This window comes from Panthera tigris, chromosome E1 (assembly GCF_018350195.1).
Source record: "Panthera tigris isolate Pti1 chromosome E1, P.tigris_Pti1_mat1.1, whole genome shotgun sequence".
NCBI lineage: Eukaryota > Metazoa > Chordata > Mammalia > Carnivora > Felidae > Panthera > Panthera tigris.
Genome location: NC_056673.1, coordinates 2829262 through 2845887, shown reverse-complemented (window position 1 = coordinate 2845887; position 16626 = coordinate 2829262). Strand labels below are relative to the sequence as shown.

The 16626-nt window shown below is 56.3% G+C and overlaps 1 protein-coding gene across 3 annotated transcripts; it reads right to left on the bottom strand.

The window, feature by feature from the left end:
* Nucleotides 1-1216: 1216 nt before the first annotated feature.
* Nucleotides 1217-10164, bottom strand: ALOX15B (arachidonate 15-lipoxygenase type B). Of its 3 annotated transcripts, XM_042967225.1 has the most exons (14): nucleotides 10018-10164; nucleotides 9711-9933; nucleotides 9382-9463; nucleotides 6416-6538; nucleotides 6031-6134; nucleotides 4710-4882; nucleotides 4374-4520; nucleotides 4078-4281; nucleotides 3076-3162; nucleotides 2746-2915; nucleotides 2475-2596; nucleotides 2279-2379; nucleotides 2030-2200; nucleotides 1217-1586 (listed from the first exon to the last, which is right to left on the bottom strand). In XM_042967225.1, the coding sequence occupies exons 1-14, from the start codon at nucleotides 10162-10164 to the stop codon at nucleotides 1407-1409; spliced, it is 2034 nt and encodes a 677-aa protein (XP_042823159.1). In that variant the 3' UTR covers nucleotides 1217-1406. The 3 variants fall into 3 exon arrangements, with proteins under 3 accessions (XP_042823159.1, XP_042823160.1, XP_042823161.1); XM_042967226.1 differs by lacking the exon at nucleotides 3076-3162; XM_042967227.1 differs by lacking the exons at nucleotides 2475-2596; nucleotides 3076-3162 and having other exon boundaries at nucleotides 2759-2915.
* Between the last annotated feature and the right edge of the window lie 6462 nt (nucleotides 10165-16626).

The window sequence follows — 16626 nt, the reverse complement described above, 5'->3', positions numbered from 1 at the left end:
GGCACACCAGTGTTTAACAGCCTCATCTAGGACGTGAAATACGTTGCTTCCTCCACAGTCCATTGGCCAGAATGGGTCATATCGCCCCAACCTGAGATATTTAATGAACCCAAACTCTTTCTGCCACAGCAACTATTCGTTTCTGCCACTCAAGTTCAGTCAGACATGCCCTTCCTCATGGAATTGGAATATCGAGGCCAATAATTCAAGGGCAGAAAATGGTAGGAGCTTGGCCATTCCGTTGGTTCCTGTGCCCAGAGCGTCCTGGGTTTGCAGTCCTTCCTGAGGACCGTATTTAATTGTTTTTAACGCCTCGAGACACTCAGTTTCTTTTCCATAGACTTTTTTTTCTTTAATTGATCATCAGGAATTGTTTTCTGTTGCTTGAAGCCAAAAAGCTTAACAGCCATATGCCCCTGACTCATTTGTGTTACACAATCCCAATAGAGGGCGAACAGTTCAGGAGCCGCGTGCTGGCACTTTCTGAAGCACCGCTCTGTCTCAACAGCTGCGCTTAGGCAATGATTTGAATATATGTTGCATTTTGTCCATGCGGATTTCTAAAAACAAGTGAACCCGAAATACCAAAGCACTAATAACCTCCAACAGGAGACAGAGATGGGAATCATTCGGTCGGTTCAAAGGGACACATCGATTTGGAAGGCTCATTGATTTGGAGCAAGAAAAGAGAAACGCAGATGACAGAATGCCCGGGGAACGCCAGAAGCCCGTCACCGAGGATTGAATCTAGAAGGCAACGTGATTCTCTGGAAGTGGAACCCTGCTTTGGAAGAGGCAAGCTTTTCGCCCGACCTGGAAGCAGGGTTTTAAGAAAGGGTACGCGGGCACAGCCTGCCCGTCCCCAGACACTTGTCTGCCCTGTTTCCGGGGGCCCCTTTTTAGTGGGTTGTTCATTTTAAAGCTGCGGCCAGAGGTCACTATCAACCTCTCGGGCAGTTTCTCGACCTGCCTGTCCTTCTGCTGCTGGACAGGCTATAGGAGGCTGCCCTGTGTCAGGTGACCATTAGGTCCGCTCAGCTGTGGTGGGTGGGGTCAGGGACAGGATTATATCCCCCCCCCCCCGCCCCACGATATAATAATATAATGCAAAAATGCAAAGCAAAACAAAGTCCTAAAACCCTTTCAGGGGGCTGTGGGCATTTTGAGGTTTGGAGTCTTCAAAAGGCATGGTGGTGAGTCCCATGAGGTCCTGTTCTCTGGGGGGAGGAGGGAGGAGGAGGGGCTGTTTCTCTGTTTTGTTTCTGTTGTTTTCTTGGGTGTGGGGTGAGTTACACGTGGTTTGGTCGCCCCAGGAGAGGCATACGGGGGGCCTGGGTATCTGGGGGGGGGCGGTTAGATCAATGGGGTCACAGGGATGTCACACGGGGCCCTGTTCTTCAGGGGATTTAGATGGAGACGCTGTTCTCGATGAGCGGAGGGTCCAGGTAGGTGTAGGGCAGGGCCAGCTCCTTGTTCCGTTTCTGGATATCCTTCGAGATCTGGGCCAGGCGGCTCTGGAAGGCGGCGATGCTCCGCCGGGGGGCCTCCTCGATGAAGTGCTCCTCCGGGTAGGTGCCCAGGGGCCGCTGGGAGGCAACGGCAAGGTCAGATGTAGGGGCTGCTTAGCAGCTGTGACCCGCCTTGGCCTTCCACCCTGGGGACCTGGAAGAAGCCTCCCACAGAGCCTCACCTCTGCCCCTCCCTCCAAACAGTTGAGGACCGCCGCGGGTAGCTCTTGGGGACCGGGCTAAAAGCTCACGTCGGAGTTTTAAAGGGGGTGCCGCGACCTCCCACCCCAGCATGGTCACCTTGCAGCTCAGGGTGACTCTGGATCAACTCGTTCGATCATTTGCCCCTCCTCATGAGATGTCCCATGCTCGTGTGCCCCCCTGGGAAGGTTCCGTGCGGCGAAGGGACCCCGCTCCTTGACGGCAGTGTGGGGTCTGGGCCGGGGCGGTGGGGAGGGGAACAATATCCGCTCGCATCCCCCCGAGCGGACCTGGCCCGGCCCCCCCGGCCCCACACTCACTCGGTCTCCAGGCTCCTTGCTCAGCAACCAGAGGGTGACGATGATATCACACGTGGCATTGACCGCTGGGAGGGTAGCTATGAACCCCTCTGGCTCTGTCTGGCCTTTGGAGGTGGGCGGGGGCAGCTGCATGGTGGGAGGTAGGTTGGGCATCCAGATGGAAGAGTCAAACTGCAGGCAGAGAAGGCAACGTGGGTCCCCGGAGCCTGGCCCCCTCCATCCCCCCACCCTGGCACTGCCCCATCTCACCTGCCCTGCGCTAACAGCATAGTGCTTGGCAGAGCAGTTGAAGATCACCATGGTGGCATAGTGCACCAGGGATTCCCGGGTGTCCAGCGAGGAGGGCACCCCTGCGGGAAGACGCGGCGGACGTGACGCTACCGGGGTCCTCAGGGCCACACCGCAGGCACCTGAGGGTGGGGCCCGAGGGCCGTGGTCTCCGTACCTGAGTCCTCTCGGCCCAGGAAGCCCTCAGAGAAGATCTCCCGCACCCAGGCCTGGAGCTCACTGTCGTCACGCACGGATGCGTCACTCGGGTAGTAGATGCTGACTATTTCGGAGACAAAGCTGCAAGGTGCACTGGGTTCAGGCCCCACTTTTGACCTTGACCCTCTCTGGGGAGCAACCGCTATTCAGTGTCATTGACGTCCGGCCCTGCTCCTTGTCGGGAGCCTCCCTGGGCCCTCCCCCGACCCCCAGCTCTCTGGCCCCCTCACCTCTCCACCGCACCCCAGATCTGCAGCCCATCATCCCGGTAGTAGTAGCCCGGGATGTCTTCCACTCCTCGGGCCCGGATATCCTCGGGCAGGCACAGGGCGGTATAGCTCAGCTGTTCCATGCACCTCTGTATCAGCTCAGAGAAGCCTCCGAGGCCGATGCCTGTGGACTGGGAGACAGGACTTGTGGGTGCCAGAGCCCTGGACCCAGAAGCATAGCGGTAGCACCGGTGGGAGAGACGGCCCCCCCCCCCACTTCCCCCACCCCGGGGCCTCAGCTTCTCCAAAGGGCAGGCATCTCCCCTGTACCCTCCCTAAGGAAGTTCTTACCCTTTCCACCACCTGGCCCGGGGCGATGAGCAGCTCGCGGGCAAGAGTGTTGATGTGAAGGGTGTAGCGAGTGTGTGGGATCAACAGCTGGAGGGGTGGGAGAAGAGAGAGGTGGGGGAGGCCTGGCTCCCTCTGGCCTCAGACCTCCCCCTGGAAAGAGCCGATGGGGACCAGAGGGGCGGCCTGGGACAGGGATCAGGGCTCCAGACCTAGGACCAGGGGCTGGGCTCCACTGGCATCTTGTGCTGTGATCTGGGCCTGGCACCTTGCTCTCTCTGACCTGGATGAACATTACAAGCCCCCCAGCTCTGGCATTCTGTGATTTCCTAGTCCCTGGGCTGGCAGCGCGCCATGGAAACCAGGGCGTGTGGCGCAAACTGGAACCATCTCGCAGGGCACCGGGCCCTGGGAGCTGCAGATCGGAAAGAGTCAGCGTGGACTGAAGCGGATAGAGAAGGGCCTGTATCTGGGACCGAGGAGACTAAGCAAGAATCAGAGAATCCAAAAAGCCATGGGGAATACTCGTGGCCTTCAGAGAAGGCCTCGGGTCCCTGGGGGAAAGCAATCTGGGCCACCTGAAGGCTTAGCAGAGCCCAGGGGACCTACAGAGCCCACCTTCGAGACACGGGTTCCCCTCCCAGGGCTCCCTCACCCCTGCCGCCATCTGCAGAAAACCCGTGGGTCTCTCAAGGCCAAGTTCACACTTTGGCATCTGCCAGCCCCAGGTCTCTCCTAAAACTGGGCTTCTGGATGGCAGCTGGCTGTGAGCTGCTCTCCTCTAAGAAGGGGCCCTCTCTGGGGTACAGCTGGCTCTCACGTGCAGTTTCCTCCCTCACCCCTGTCCCCCTCCCCCTCCCCCAGGCTCCGGGGGTGGGAAAGCAGGCTCGCAGGGGCTGGGCGCTGCACCCCCAGCCTGGAAGGACAGAGCCACACGGGGACAGGCGGAGGAGAGCCCCGAGGGACGGGGACCTGCAGGCCTAGGGCACGGTCCGGGCCACCGACCTTGAAGAGCGGGTGGCAGTGGGGCAGCTGGCGCAGCGTGGCCATGGTGAAAACCTCAGAGAGCAGGTGTGCTTGCAGCAGGTGCGTGAGGGCCTCGTGCACAGAGAACTCCGAGTTTCGCACCCACGTCTTGGCCAGCAGCCAGTCCCACTTGTTGTCGCTGGGCAGGAAGATGGGGCTGGTGGGTCCAGGGGTCTGGCTGAGCTGTAGGAGAAGCCGGTGTGGGCAGAGGAGGCCACGGGGTGCCTGCCGACCGCCCTGTCCAGCCCCCTCCCTCCCCCTGCCCCCCTGCCCACCTGGATGGCGAGAGGCAGCAAAGGCCCTCCCCCGGGCGTCTGGTACAACAGCGTCATCGGGGCTGCGGAGAACTGAGGCTTCCCGTTGATGACGTTGGTGCGGACGCCAGAGAGGATGGCGTGATCCACCAGGAACAGGGAGCCCCTCTGCGGGAGACAGAAGGGGAGCAGGGGCTGCCGGCTGGCTTTCTGAAGGATGCAGGGGTGGCGGCGCGGGGAGAGGACGGGGGAGGGGAGAGGAGTGTGCCCGGAGAGGGCGCTCCAGGCACGCAGCCCTTAGGAACGCTGAGCCTCCAGCAGGGGGCGGTGTGCAGAGCCCGGACGCGGGCCCCTCACCTCCAGCTCAGCCTGCAGACTGGCCCCGGGGCCCAACACGGGGGCCACCATGTCATCGGTGACGGGGAAGTTCTCTGGGAGGGAGCGGCAGCGGCGGATCAGGACAGGGTTGAGGCCGTTTAGGAACTGGGAGGCGAAGAAGGCGTCCTCCTGCCAGTGCTCATACACGTACTCTGTGGGGGTGGGGAAGAGGGGACTAGGTCAAGGTCACCTTCCGGGCAGAGCTGTTCCGGGGCCATCCGCGGGTCCCTTTGCTTCTCTATACCTTCTTCGGGGCGACCTCTCAGCCCTCGGCTTCAGCCACTGCTGTTGGCCAAGCAGCGAATCCCAGTCCCCAGGGCACCTGTCCCACCATCTACCCGATAGCCCAAGGCCGGGACTCAGCAGCCTTAAACGCAGCACATCTGGGACCCACCGCGGGCTCCTGCTCTGGCCCAGCCCCTCCTGTCACCTGACATCTGGGGAACAGCACCCCCATCCAGCTGGCTGCTGTGGCAGAGCCGGGGGGCGGGGGGGGGGGCTCTCTCTGCTGCTCCCGCTCCCTCCCGGGTAGGTCTGGCCCCACCTGGTCCACTCCACCTCTGCTGTCACTGCCTCGCAGAGGTCACCATCCTGTGATGACCATTTCTTTTTTATTTCTTTTTTACATGTTTATTTATTCGGGAGAGAGAGTGCACGCAGGGGAGGGGCAGAGCGGGAGAGAGAGAGAGAGAACCCCAAGCGGGTTCTGAGCTGACAGCAGAGAGCCCGATGTGGGGCTTGAACCCACACGCCATGAGATCAGGACCTGAGCTGAAGTCGGACGCTCAACCGACTGAGCCCCCCAGGCGCCCCCCTCAAACACCATTCTTGGTTCCATTGACACCCCCTCAGCTTGGAGGCCTCGGCATAAAAGTCCCCTCCTTGGGAGAGCTTTACAGGACACCCCCTAGACGAGGCAGGTCCTCCTTCGATGTACTCTCGCTGGAGCCAACGAACTGGTTTCACAAGTAAAGCTCATTATTTCGATTTTGAGCCTCATGTCCACTCGCCGGCTCAAATGGGAGCCTTGCGGGGACAAAGAGAGTGTCCGCAGCCCCTAACTCAGTGTCTGATGGGTACTTGCCCAACAAACACGGCTGGACTGAGAGGCATTAGAAGGTTAGGGACGCCCCCGTCTACACTCTCCTTTGTATCTGTGGAGAAGGTAAGGTCTAGCGAGGGACAGGGCCCCTGCCCAGGGTCACACGGTGACTCGGCGCTCAGTTTTCTGAGGCTCCGGACGGCTACGAGAGCGGATGTCTCAGGGAAGAAGTCAGGAGCCCCAGCCCACGTCCCTCACCAGCGGCCGGGGACTTATGGAAGTTGAACATCCTTTTCATCTCGTGCAGACTTTTCCAGAGCCCCTTGCGGTACAGCAGGCCCTTGAGTGTCATCTCTGTAAACCTGTCAGAGGATGTCAAGGGTGGGCGGGGGGCAAGGGGCCCCGGGAGACCCTCCCCTGGCAGCTGGCCTTATCCTTTCTGGAATCTTGAAGCAGCCTCCGGGGCCCGAAGTAGCCACTACCCCTGACGGAGGGAGGCATTGTCCCGGGAGGACGGGTGGCGGGCAGAGGCTATGCCCCGGGTAGGGCTGTGTGACCCGCATCCTTGGTGGTGGGGGAGGACAGAAGGCAGGGGTCCTAGGGCATCTGAGGCCCAGGGTCGGGAGAGGGTGGGCCTTCTTACCCAGAGCCAGCTTTCAGGTAGAAGTGGACATTCTTGGTTACAGAGTATTTGATGTTGAGATCTAGGTCTTTCACGGTCTTCTCGTCCAGGCAGCGAGGCCAGCCTGGGCGGTAAGTCTTCCATCTGGAGGGAGGAGCAAGAAGGTGGTCAGCGAGAAGCCTCGGGGAACCCGCTGACTAGGGCAAAGGGAGAGGTAGGCCCTCGGAGGCCCTGGGCAGAGCCAGCGCCCTTCTACAAGCAAGGGTGTTCCTCGCTCTGCCCTTGCCTGACAGCCACAAGGCTTCGGGGGAGCCACTGTGTTCCCTCAGTGAGACTTCTCCCCTGGCCCACAGCTGACCGGTGCAGGGCTGGGCACTTAACCAGAGGTAGGCCAAGCAAAGTCCTTCCGGGGGAAGTAGGGATGGGGGCTGTTAAAAGAGAGACATCGGGGTGCTCCTGGGCGGCTCAGTCGGTTGAGCATCCGACTTCGGCTCAGGTCATGATCTCGCGGTCTGTGAGTTCGAGCCCCGCGTCAGGCTCTGTGCTGACAGCTCGGAGCCCGGAGCCTGCTTCGGATTCTGGGTCTCCCACTCTCTGACCCTCCCCCGTTCATGGTCTGTCTCTCTCTGTCTCTCAAAAATGAATAAACATTAAAGGGAGAGAGAGAGAGAGAGGCATCAGGTTCAAAATGGAGTCACTCATGCTAAGCCCTCGTCGACAAACCAAGACTCAACACCTACTCTATTTGCAATTTCAGCCTCTCCCAGGTATGTGACCTTGAACCAGTCAATCTGGAATTACCTGGTTAGCATCCGTAAGGTAATCTGCCTGATAGATTCCCACCTTTCCCCAAAGGAAGGTGACCTTGCCTGAACCAATCTGCTCTTTGCTAGAAACTTCCTTTTTCTGCCCCGCATCTGCCTATGAAGTAAGCCTTCCATTTTGCAGGGCTCCTCAGAGCTCCCTTCTATCTGCTGGGTGGGATGCCGCCTGATTCGTGCATCGCCGAATAAAAACGTACTCGGTTGAATGTTGTTTTTTAACAACCCCCAGAGAGGCTGTGTCTCTCCCTGGGTATCTGGACTAGCGCATGTACACATGGGGACTCTTACTTGGGGCCATTTTCCGCTGTGTGGACTGGGACCCACAGAAAGCTGTTCTGCAGAGAGACAGAAGAGTAAAGCATCTAGACCGCTGGAGACAGGGAGGGAATGACCTTGGCTTCTGGCCTATGAGATCTGACTACACATCCACATTTGGCGCCCTCTTGACACAGGCCGTTTCTTCCTGTCTGCTTGCTAGCCTGGCCTCGTGCTTGTGCCCACAGAATCTCTGACTTACAGAGACGCGTCTCACAGAGGGAGGCCGTCGTGAAGAAGGAGTTCAAGAAGGCATCCCACGGAGAGACACTCTGGCTCCCAGAGCTTGGGGGAGCCCAGAAACTCACTCTGCCCTGGCCCACGGCAGGTCAAGTCGAGCTAGCACAACACGGCCTGAAGCCCTTTGGGCGAAATGGTTAAGATCACATCCCGGCAGAGCTGACGACCCCCGGCCTGTCTTTCCTCCTCTCAATCAATCATTGCCTTTGGCTCTGAACTTGCAACTTCAAAGAGCAAGCTGTCGTTAAAGCACCCTGTTACCAGGTGGTGGCTGAACCCTGCTCCTCTGGCTGTAATGTACGGACGCCCTCACCCAGAGATCTTGGTGAAACGCAGATTCTGATTTAGCAGGTGTGCAGTGGGTGGGCCCGAGAGGCCGCGTTTCTCACAAGTTCCCAGGTCATGCTGACGGTCACCTGAGGCCACGCTTTCGATACTGAGGGTCTAGACAATTGCAGCACAGGTGGCTGAGGGACAAGAGTAATGGCACACGTTTGTGCAAGGCTTGGCACTTGAGAGAGAGGGAGGGAGAGAAAGCACACAAGGAGGATGGGCAGAGAGAGAGAGAGAGAGAGAGAGAGAGAGAGAGACAGAATCCCAAGCAGGCACTGCAAGGTCAGCTCGGAGCCCGATTCAGGGCTTGAACTCACAAAGAACCGCAAGATGGTGACTGAGCCGAAATCAAGAGTCTGACAGTCAACTGACTGAGCCACCCAGGTGTCCCGACTAGGTGTGTTCTTAACCATTTTCTCATTTATTCTTGCTAATAACACACATCAGATTGGTATTCTTCACTTCTTTGGCAGAAGAAAATAAAGATCGTAAAGCTTAAGTGATGCCTAAGGGGTCACAGCTCCCCTCAGTGGGGCCCAGACTAGCCCTAGGTCTCGGAACCCCTGGGTCTTTGTTTTGGCACAAGGGAAGAAAGCCACTCCACTGACAGGAACCAAATGAGCCTGCGTGTGTCGTTTCTCCAGAGACCTGCTCAAAAGCCGGCAGGCCCAGACTGCACACAGCAGCCCCCAGCGGGGGCTGAGTTGGCCAGACCACCACCTTTTGAAAACCCGCCCCTTGAGCACAGTCCCTGGCCTTCTGCCTCGGGGATCCTCACCCGTAGCCCCAGGTCCCTTGCAACCTGTACGGCCGTCCCACCGCCGGGGCGGCTTCTGGGACCCCAGCTCTCCCGGCTGAGCCCAGAGCAGAGACAGGGACCTCGGTTCACCTACCCCGCGAGGTGAGTTTCCTGGGCTTTGGGGTGGTGTATTTCTGGTTCTGCCCAGATTTCGAGGAAGGAGGGTGTAAGAAAAAGCCCCAGGGCAAGGAAGGCACCAGCAAGGGTGAGGCATTTCCAGCAGTGGTTTTCAGACTTCGCTGGGCACCAGAGTCCTCTGGAAGGCTTGTTAAAACAGCATTGCCGTCCCCACCCCCAGTATCTGATTCAGTGTCTGAAGGTGCCAGGGGATTTGCGTTTCGAACAAGCTCCCACAGGATGCTGATGTCAACGGAGAGGACTGGCAGGGACTTGGCCAGGCTGCCCTGCATCCCTTGAGCGATGCCCGCCCTCCGCGCCCTTGCCCCACTCCCACCCCGCAGGAGCCCCTTCCTCACTGGTAGGAGTCCTGCCTGGCCTGCAGCTCTTCTCTGCGTTGCTGCTGGAGGACGGGGTGATCGTCTGCCCAGGAGACCTTGCCTGTGAGGGCACAGGAAGGGGTGAGGAGGGCAGAGACCCGCCCCCCTCTGGCCCCAGCTGCTCTGGCCTCCACTCCAGCCACCCTCGATCAGGTCACCTGCCCCCACACCGGGCTGCTACCCCCTCAACCTCCCCAGTGGCCACACCAGCTTCCCCGTCCGCTCCCCTCGCCTTTCCCGCCCTTCCCGACCACCTCACGCTGGCTCCTCCCCGCCCGCCTCGCCCTCCCCAGCGCCGCCCTGCCCACCCGCCCCCTCGCGCAGCGTCAGGATCCCGGAGCCCTCCATCCACTGGTAGCAGGGGAAGCGGAGGGGGGCGCCCTGCGGCGGCGTGAGCTGGAGCCAGTTGCAGAACCAGGCGTCCCGGGCCAGCGGCCCCACCGGGCTGGGCAGCAGCAGGGGGCCCTTGTGCAATCGCAGCAGCAGCACCCGGCCCACGTCCTGGGGCGACGCCACCCGGAAGTCCTCCACCTGGAGGGGAGAGATTTAGCAACCCGCAGGCAGGCCGTCCCGGCTCCCCGCTCCGCCTTCACCCCTGCCCCGCCAGGCACTCACTGCGCCCTTGCTGAACTCCTTGCCGAAATGGTCCAGGGGCAGTGGGGGGGTCTCCCCCAGGGTCCCCACGATGCTGACAGCTATTCTGTTCCACGTGCCAGCCCCGATGGCCTCCCCCGTGGACACTCTCACCCCGTACTCGGCCATGGTGCCAGCCCGAGTCTGGATGTCTACCGCCGTCGGTGAGACCTAAAATCCTGGCGGCACCTCCAGGGGCACGCCCTGCCCCACCCCGCCAGGCCCGGGTCAGCCAATCCTCCTCCATCCGTCCAGGTCACCCAGGCAGGGTGCTCACAGAGCCGCCCCCAAAGCAGGACCCAGCTCTGGGCAGAAAGGGGCGGGGCTGGGAGGCTGGCGGTGAGCGGTGCAGGGGGGCTGCGGAGGGGTGCACGGGGGAGGGGTGGGAGGGGGGCTCTGCCGTGCTGGGCCGGGAAGGCACTGGGCGTCCCGAGGCCTGGGTAACCGGACAGGGTCAGAAAGAGTCGTGTCCAGTGGGGGTCAGAGATACATTTGCCCCCCCCTCTTTGTTTCTTTGCCTTCTTAGCCCTTAAAAGCCTCCGCAGGCCCACCCCACCCCCCACTTTCTTGGACTACTGTCATTATTTTATTGCAGTCAGTAAATAATTTTGAGAGCCAGCTCTGTGCCGGGCACTACGACCTTAGGTGCTGTGAATACCCCCCAGCCAAGACCCAGTCTTAGCCTCCTTGGAGGTCAAAAAAAAAATCCAACGTGAGAGGGGCGCCTGGGTGGCTCAGCAGGTTGAGGGTCCCACTCGGGCTCTGGTCATGAACTCCCGGTTTGTGGGTTGGAGCCCCACCTCGGGCTCTGTCCCCTGCTCTCTCTCTCTCTCTCAAAAATAAACACACATTTAAAAAATCATTTAAAAAACCAAGTGTGAGAGAAAATAGAATAAGGGAACGAGGCAGGAATGCAGTGAAGGAGGGACAGAGCGATTGGGGCGGGGAGGTCGATGGGGGCGGGGAGGTCTAGGTTTGGATTGTGGGGCGGGGGGTAACAGATTTGGGAGTTCTGGCCTGGAAATGCCGTCTGACATGCCCGTCAGACATCCAAGTGGAGCGGGCAGCTCAGGGCTAGACTCTGCACCTGAGCATCAATCGGCACACAAGTGTGACAGAGGCCCCGAGGCCGGGGACATAGCTGGAGGAAAGGGAAAGGGAGCAGGCTGCACCTGTCACAGAGGCCCAGGGAGGCTCAGTCAGCGAGGGACACAGAGGACCCAGAGTGGGTGTCTCCTGGAAGCCAAGAGACTGGAAGCCAAGAGGTTGGCCGAAGCTAAGAGCTGCGTGGGAGGAAGACAGAAGTGATTACTTCCCGGGTCTGTCAACAAGGACACCTCTGAGTCTGGGCCACGAGCTGATGAGCGCGACGAAGGCCACCAGCCGGGTTCCGGGTGACCGAAGCCTGGCTGGCACGTGACCGAATCCCACCGTCACAAGAGCTGTTCTGGTGGCGGAATGCGGGTGGGAGCCCTTGAAGTGTGACGTTGACCGGGAATAGAATTCCACGTCCCTTTATCTCCACCCTCCAGAAACCCCGCTAACGTGCCCAGGTGAAGGCCTAATAAACCTACGAGGACAAGAGCACGAACAAGAGAGTGCGGAGTTGGAGCCTCCCCACCTCAAAATCCCCTGAGGTCTTAGGAATCGGGAGACAGGTGCTCTGAGAGTGGCAGGTAGGTGACACTGAAAACAGGTGGATGGGACAGAACAGTTTCTCAGACGCAATCAGAACCCTTCCTCCTCCCCCCAGATACCCTCCTACACCTGACACGGCCAGCGGGAGGAGACAGTGGGAGATTTCTTTTCGGGAGAGGTGGATCTCGGGGGAATCTGGACGTGGGGACACCAGCTAGAGCTGAGGGTGGGACACGAAACTTAAAGTTGGAGAGTGGGGTGGAAGACTACACACGGAGCAGGGGTGCCCCAGCCCCTTTCCTTGCTTGGATCCGAGTATGTTGGCAGGTTAATACACTGGACTCCCGAACCCTCCCCTCCAGTCGAGACTGGAGGGTTTCTCTCTAGAACCGACCAGCTCAAGTGTCAGGTGGGCTCCTCCAATGGAGTAGCTCTGCCACATGAAGCCCACCAGCTGACAGCCCTGTCCCCACGGTTTCTGGTCGGCTTCTGTCGAGCCACTCTTGCAGATGAATGAGTGGCCTAGGATCACCAGACCTTCAAGGAAGGCTTTTACCTAAAAGACGAGGACCAGGGACACCCGGGTGGCTCAGTCGGTTAAGCATCCGACTCCTGATTTCGCCTCAGGTCATGATCTCAAGGTTTGTGGGTTCGAGCCCGCCATGGGGCTCTGCACCGACAGTGGGGAACCTGCTTGGGATTCTCCCTCTGTCTCCGCCCCTCCCCCACTAGCGCTCGCGCGCCCGCGTTCTCTCTCTCTCTCTCACACACACAAATAGATAAATAAAAACATTTTTTTAAAAAGCGTATAAAAGACAAGACCCCAACACACAAGATTGAAGGAACAGACAATGCGGGGACCAGAAGAAATTTTCCAAAAAAACCCCCAAATTATAATTTGTATCCGCAGAGAGAGGAGCGCATATGGCTATAGGAAAGAGTGTTTCCAGGCAGAACGTTTGGATTTTATAAACCATCCATTCTTTTCTTTCCTCTTTTTTAAAAATTGTGGTAAAATACAGATAATATGGAATTTACCGTTTTGACCATTTTCTTAAAAAAATTTTTTTAAGTATTTATTTTTGAGAGAGAGAGAGAGAGAGAGAGAGAGAGAGAGGCAGAGAGAGAGGGAGACACAGAATCCGAAGCAGGCTCCAGGTTCCGAGCTGTCAGCACAGAGCCCGACGCGGGGCTCGAACTCACGAACCATGAGATCATGACGTGAGGGAAAGCTGGATGCTTAACTGACTGAGCCCCCCAGCTGCCCCACCATTTGGACCATTTCCAAGTGTGTGGCTCACAGTAGTGGGTGATACATTCACTTTGGTGAGCCAGCAACACCTCCTGTCTCCAGAACTTTTTCGTCGTGCCAAACTGAGACTGTATGTATCGAAACCACAACAACAGGGTCACCTGGGTGGCTCGATCGATCAGATGAGTATCTGACTTCAGCTTGGGTCATGAGCTCAGATCATGGGTTCTGAGCCTGGAGCCTACTTCAGATTGTGTCTCCCTCCCTCCCTCCCTCTCTCTCTCTCTGCTCCTCCCCCACTCACGATCTGTCTCTCAAAAATAAACAAACATTGAATAAAAAACCCCAACACAACCATTCTCCCCACCCCCAACCCCTGACCCCCTCCCTTCTACTTTCCGAGTCTGAATTTGAGGACTGTAGACACCTCCTCTAAGTGGAATCATAAAGTATGTGTCTTTTTGTGTCTTGCATATTTCATTTAGCACAATGTGTCCAAGGCTCACCCCTGTTGTAGCAGGTGTCAGAACATCTTTCCTTTTCAAGGCCGAGCGATATTCCATCGTGTGTATACACAATTTTGTTTTTCCACTCATCCATCAATGGACATTTGGTTTCTTCCATTTGTTTAAGGAAGCTCTGTGCCCAGCCTGGGGCTCAAACTCGCAACCCTGAGATCAAGAGTCACATGTTCCACCGACTGAGCCAGCCAGGCGCCCCTGTTTCCATGTTGTTTTGGCTGTTGTGAATAATGCTGTTATAAACACTGGCGTACAAATGTGTCTGACTCCTGTACGATTCTTTTGAGTATATACCTAAAAGTAGAATGGCTGGATTATGTGGGAACTCTCTGTTGAATTGTTTTTCGGCGGGGGGCGGGGGGCGCGGGGGGAACCGCCATACTGTTTTCCACGGGTTCCAATTCGTCCAAATCCCCACCCACACTTGATATCGCCATTTTAATGGCTATGAAGTGGGATCTCATTGTGGTTTTGACCTGGATTTCCCTGGCATCTGCTGGTGTTGAACGTTGTTTCATGTGCTTAATGGCCATTTGTATATTTTCCTGTGAAGCAATGTCACTTAATGTTCTTTACTCAAGCCATCTATTCATGGATTATGATCTATTGTCAGGTCACATTTTCCATTTGCCAGGTAAATCATGCAAGAGCTACACATTTCTAAATATATTAAATATTTTCTTTATTTGTAGGTCACACTTGCCATCTTAATCAATATGGCACGTACACATGTCCCCAGGCGCAGTGAGGCTGAGAAAAGGTAGTAACGCTTTACTGTTTTCCCGCCCTCAAATATATCCTTGGACTCCCTTTTTTGCTCTTCTCCTCTTCCTTTTCCCTTGTAGAAATTTAAATAAATCTATTTTAAAGGCAACTTGGTGTCGATACTGTCAATTGAGGGGCGCCTGGGTGGCTCAGTTAAGTGTCTGCCTTCGACTCGGGTCATGATCTCGCGGTTCATGGGTTTGAGCCCCGCATCAGGCACTGTGCTGCCGGCTCGGAGCCTGGAGCCTGCTTCGGATTCTGTGTCTTCCTCTCTGCCCTCCCCTGCCCTCTCTCTCTCTCTCTCTCTCTCTCAAAGTAAATAAATATTAAAAAAAATTTTTTTTAAGACGGTAAATTGAGAATCTGGAACTATTCCCCTAAGAGAGTATAATAGATATGGGTGCAATAAAAACCAGGTTACTCAACTCTAGGTGAATTCTGTTGCCAGTGACTTGTTCCTTGTTCCAGGGGAGGGATTCCCAGGTGCTACGAGGATATTAAAGCAACAAACGCCAAATTGGCACTCTCTCCCTGTTGTAATGCGAGCTGTCCTGTGATTCAACATCAGCTACACCTGTGACCTGTGATCCCCCCCCACCCCCCACCCCCCCACATCCTCCCCTCTGGCCTAGAGCATTGTTGCTTAAGGCAAGGCCAAGTGGACGGCTTGCATCAGGATGTCTGTAAAAATGCCACTTCTCCCGACCTACTTCATGCTGGGAGGCAGCCTCCAGACATTCAACTTGGGGGATGTCTGTTTTCAATAAGCACAAAGGAGGAGTCTTTTTCAGACCCACTGCCCTCGGGCATTTGTATTGTATACCTGTCTCTGTTCTGGCCTGCCACCCGCCCGGGCTGATCTGACCTGGCAAGGTCTTCTGGGACCTGTCATCTGACGCTTGGAGATACAGAGAAAGAAATCAGAGTACCACCTGGGGAAGGAACTTACTCAAGGCTTAAAAATGTCACTGAGTTCACGCCCCGCTTTGAATCCCTGAATGGGGAGTTCCTGCCTATATCTCTTTATCTCCCCTCCCTCCCTCGTCCCCTGCCTTCCTTCCTTCTTGCTGCCTTCTCTTTTTCTTGCTTTTACATTCTTTTTCTTTCTTTCTTTTCTTTTTTTAGTTTATTTATTTTGAGATAGAACATGGGGTGGGGCGGAGAGAGAGAGAGATAGGGAGAGAGAATCCCAAGCAGGCTCAATGCTGTCAGCACAGAGCCCGACGTGGGGCTCGAACTCACGAACTGCGAGATCATGACCTGAGCCGAAGTCAGACGCTTAACCGACTGAGCCACCCAGGCGCCCCGTTTTTCAATTCTAAAAGTGTGGTCCAGGGGTGCCTGGGTGGCTGAGTCGGTTTAAGCGTCCGACTTCGACTCAGGTCATGATCTCGCGGTCCGTGAGTTCGAGCCCCGCGTCGGGCTCTGTGCTGACAACTCAGAGCCTGGAGCCTGCTTCGGATTCTGTGTTTTCCCCTCTCTCTGTCCCTCCCCCGCTCACGCTCTGTCTCTCTCACTCTCAAAAATGAATAAATGTTAAAAAAAAAATTACAAAAAATAAATAAATAAAAGTGTGGTCCAAACTATAGACGCACATGATTTAAAGAGACAAACAGTTCTGGAAGTTTCTCACCACCGACAGCTGCCCCCTTCATCCTTATGTTTTTCCCTTCATCAAAGACCGTGACTTTCTGTTCTTTCAGTTGATGATCTTAGTATTTACTGTCACATCTCAAAACGGCATGCCTATATTGCTTATTGATTGGTTTTTCAGTTTTAATTCTGGGTTTTCTTTTTTTTTATTTTTATTTTTTAACATTTATTTATTTTTGAGACAGAGAGAGACAGAGCATGAACGGGGGAGGGGCAGAGAGAGAGGGAGACACAGAATCTGAAACAGGCTCCAGGCTCTGAACGGTCAGCACAGAGCCCGAAGAGGGGCTCGAACTCACGGACCGCGAGATCATGACCTGAGCCGAAGTCGGACGCTTAACCGACCGAGCCACCCAGGTGCCCCCTGGGTTTTCTTTTAAGGTTTATTTTTGAGAGAGAGAGAGACAGAGTGCTAGCGGGGTTCTGTGTCCCCCTCTCTCTGCCCCTCCCCTGCTCACGCCTCTCTCTTTCTCTCTCTCTGTCAAAAATAAATAAGCATTAAAAAAATTCTTTTAAAGAATAAAAAAATAAAGAAAGAGGCAACACGTACGTTCTCTGAGCCGTGGGCAATTTTGTGGGACGTTAGAGCCGTAACAAACAGATGCGGACCCGTAAAATGTCTGTATTCATCTTTTTTATTTTTGGCATTTGTCCTATCTGGGTTTTTTTTAAACCTGCAAAATTATAAAAAGAAGCAAACAGAAGGTAGGCAGTTAGAAACAGTGAGGGCAGAATATTCTCTTAATAAGTTTTGCTGTGAAG

Bases quoted from the DNA above. Each gene is read 5' to 3' on its own strand.
- ALOX15B (XM_042967225.1), bottom strand. From the start codon at position 10,164: ATGGCCGAGTACGGGGTGAGAGTGTCCACGGGGGAGGCCATCGGGGCT. The intron at 9,464-9,710 runs GTGGGCAGGGCG...GTGCCCTCACAG, and splicing joins GACGCTGCGCGAGGGGGCGG to GCAAGGTCTCCTGGGCAGAC. The intron at 6,539-9,381 runs GTGAGGAAGGGG...TCCTCCCTCCAG, and splicing joins GCCAGGCAGGACTCCTACCA to ATGGAAGACTTACCGCCCAG.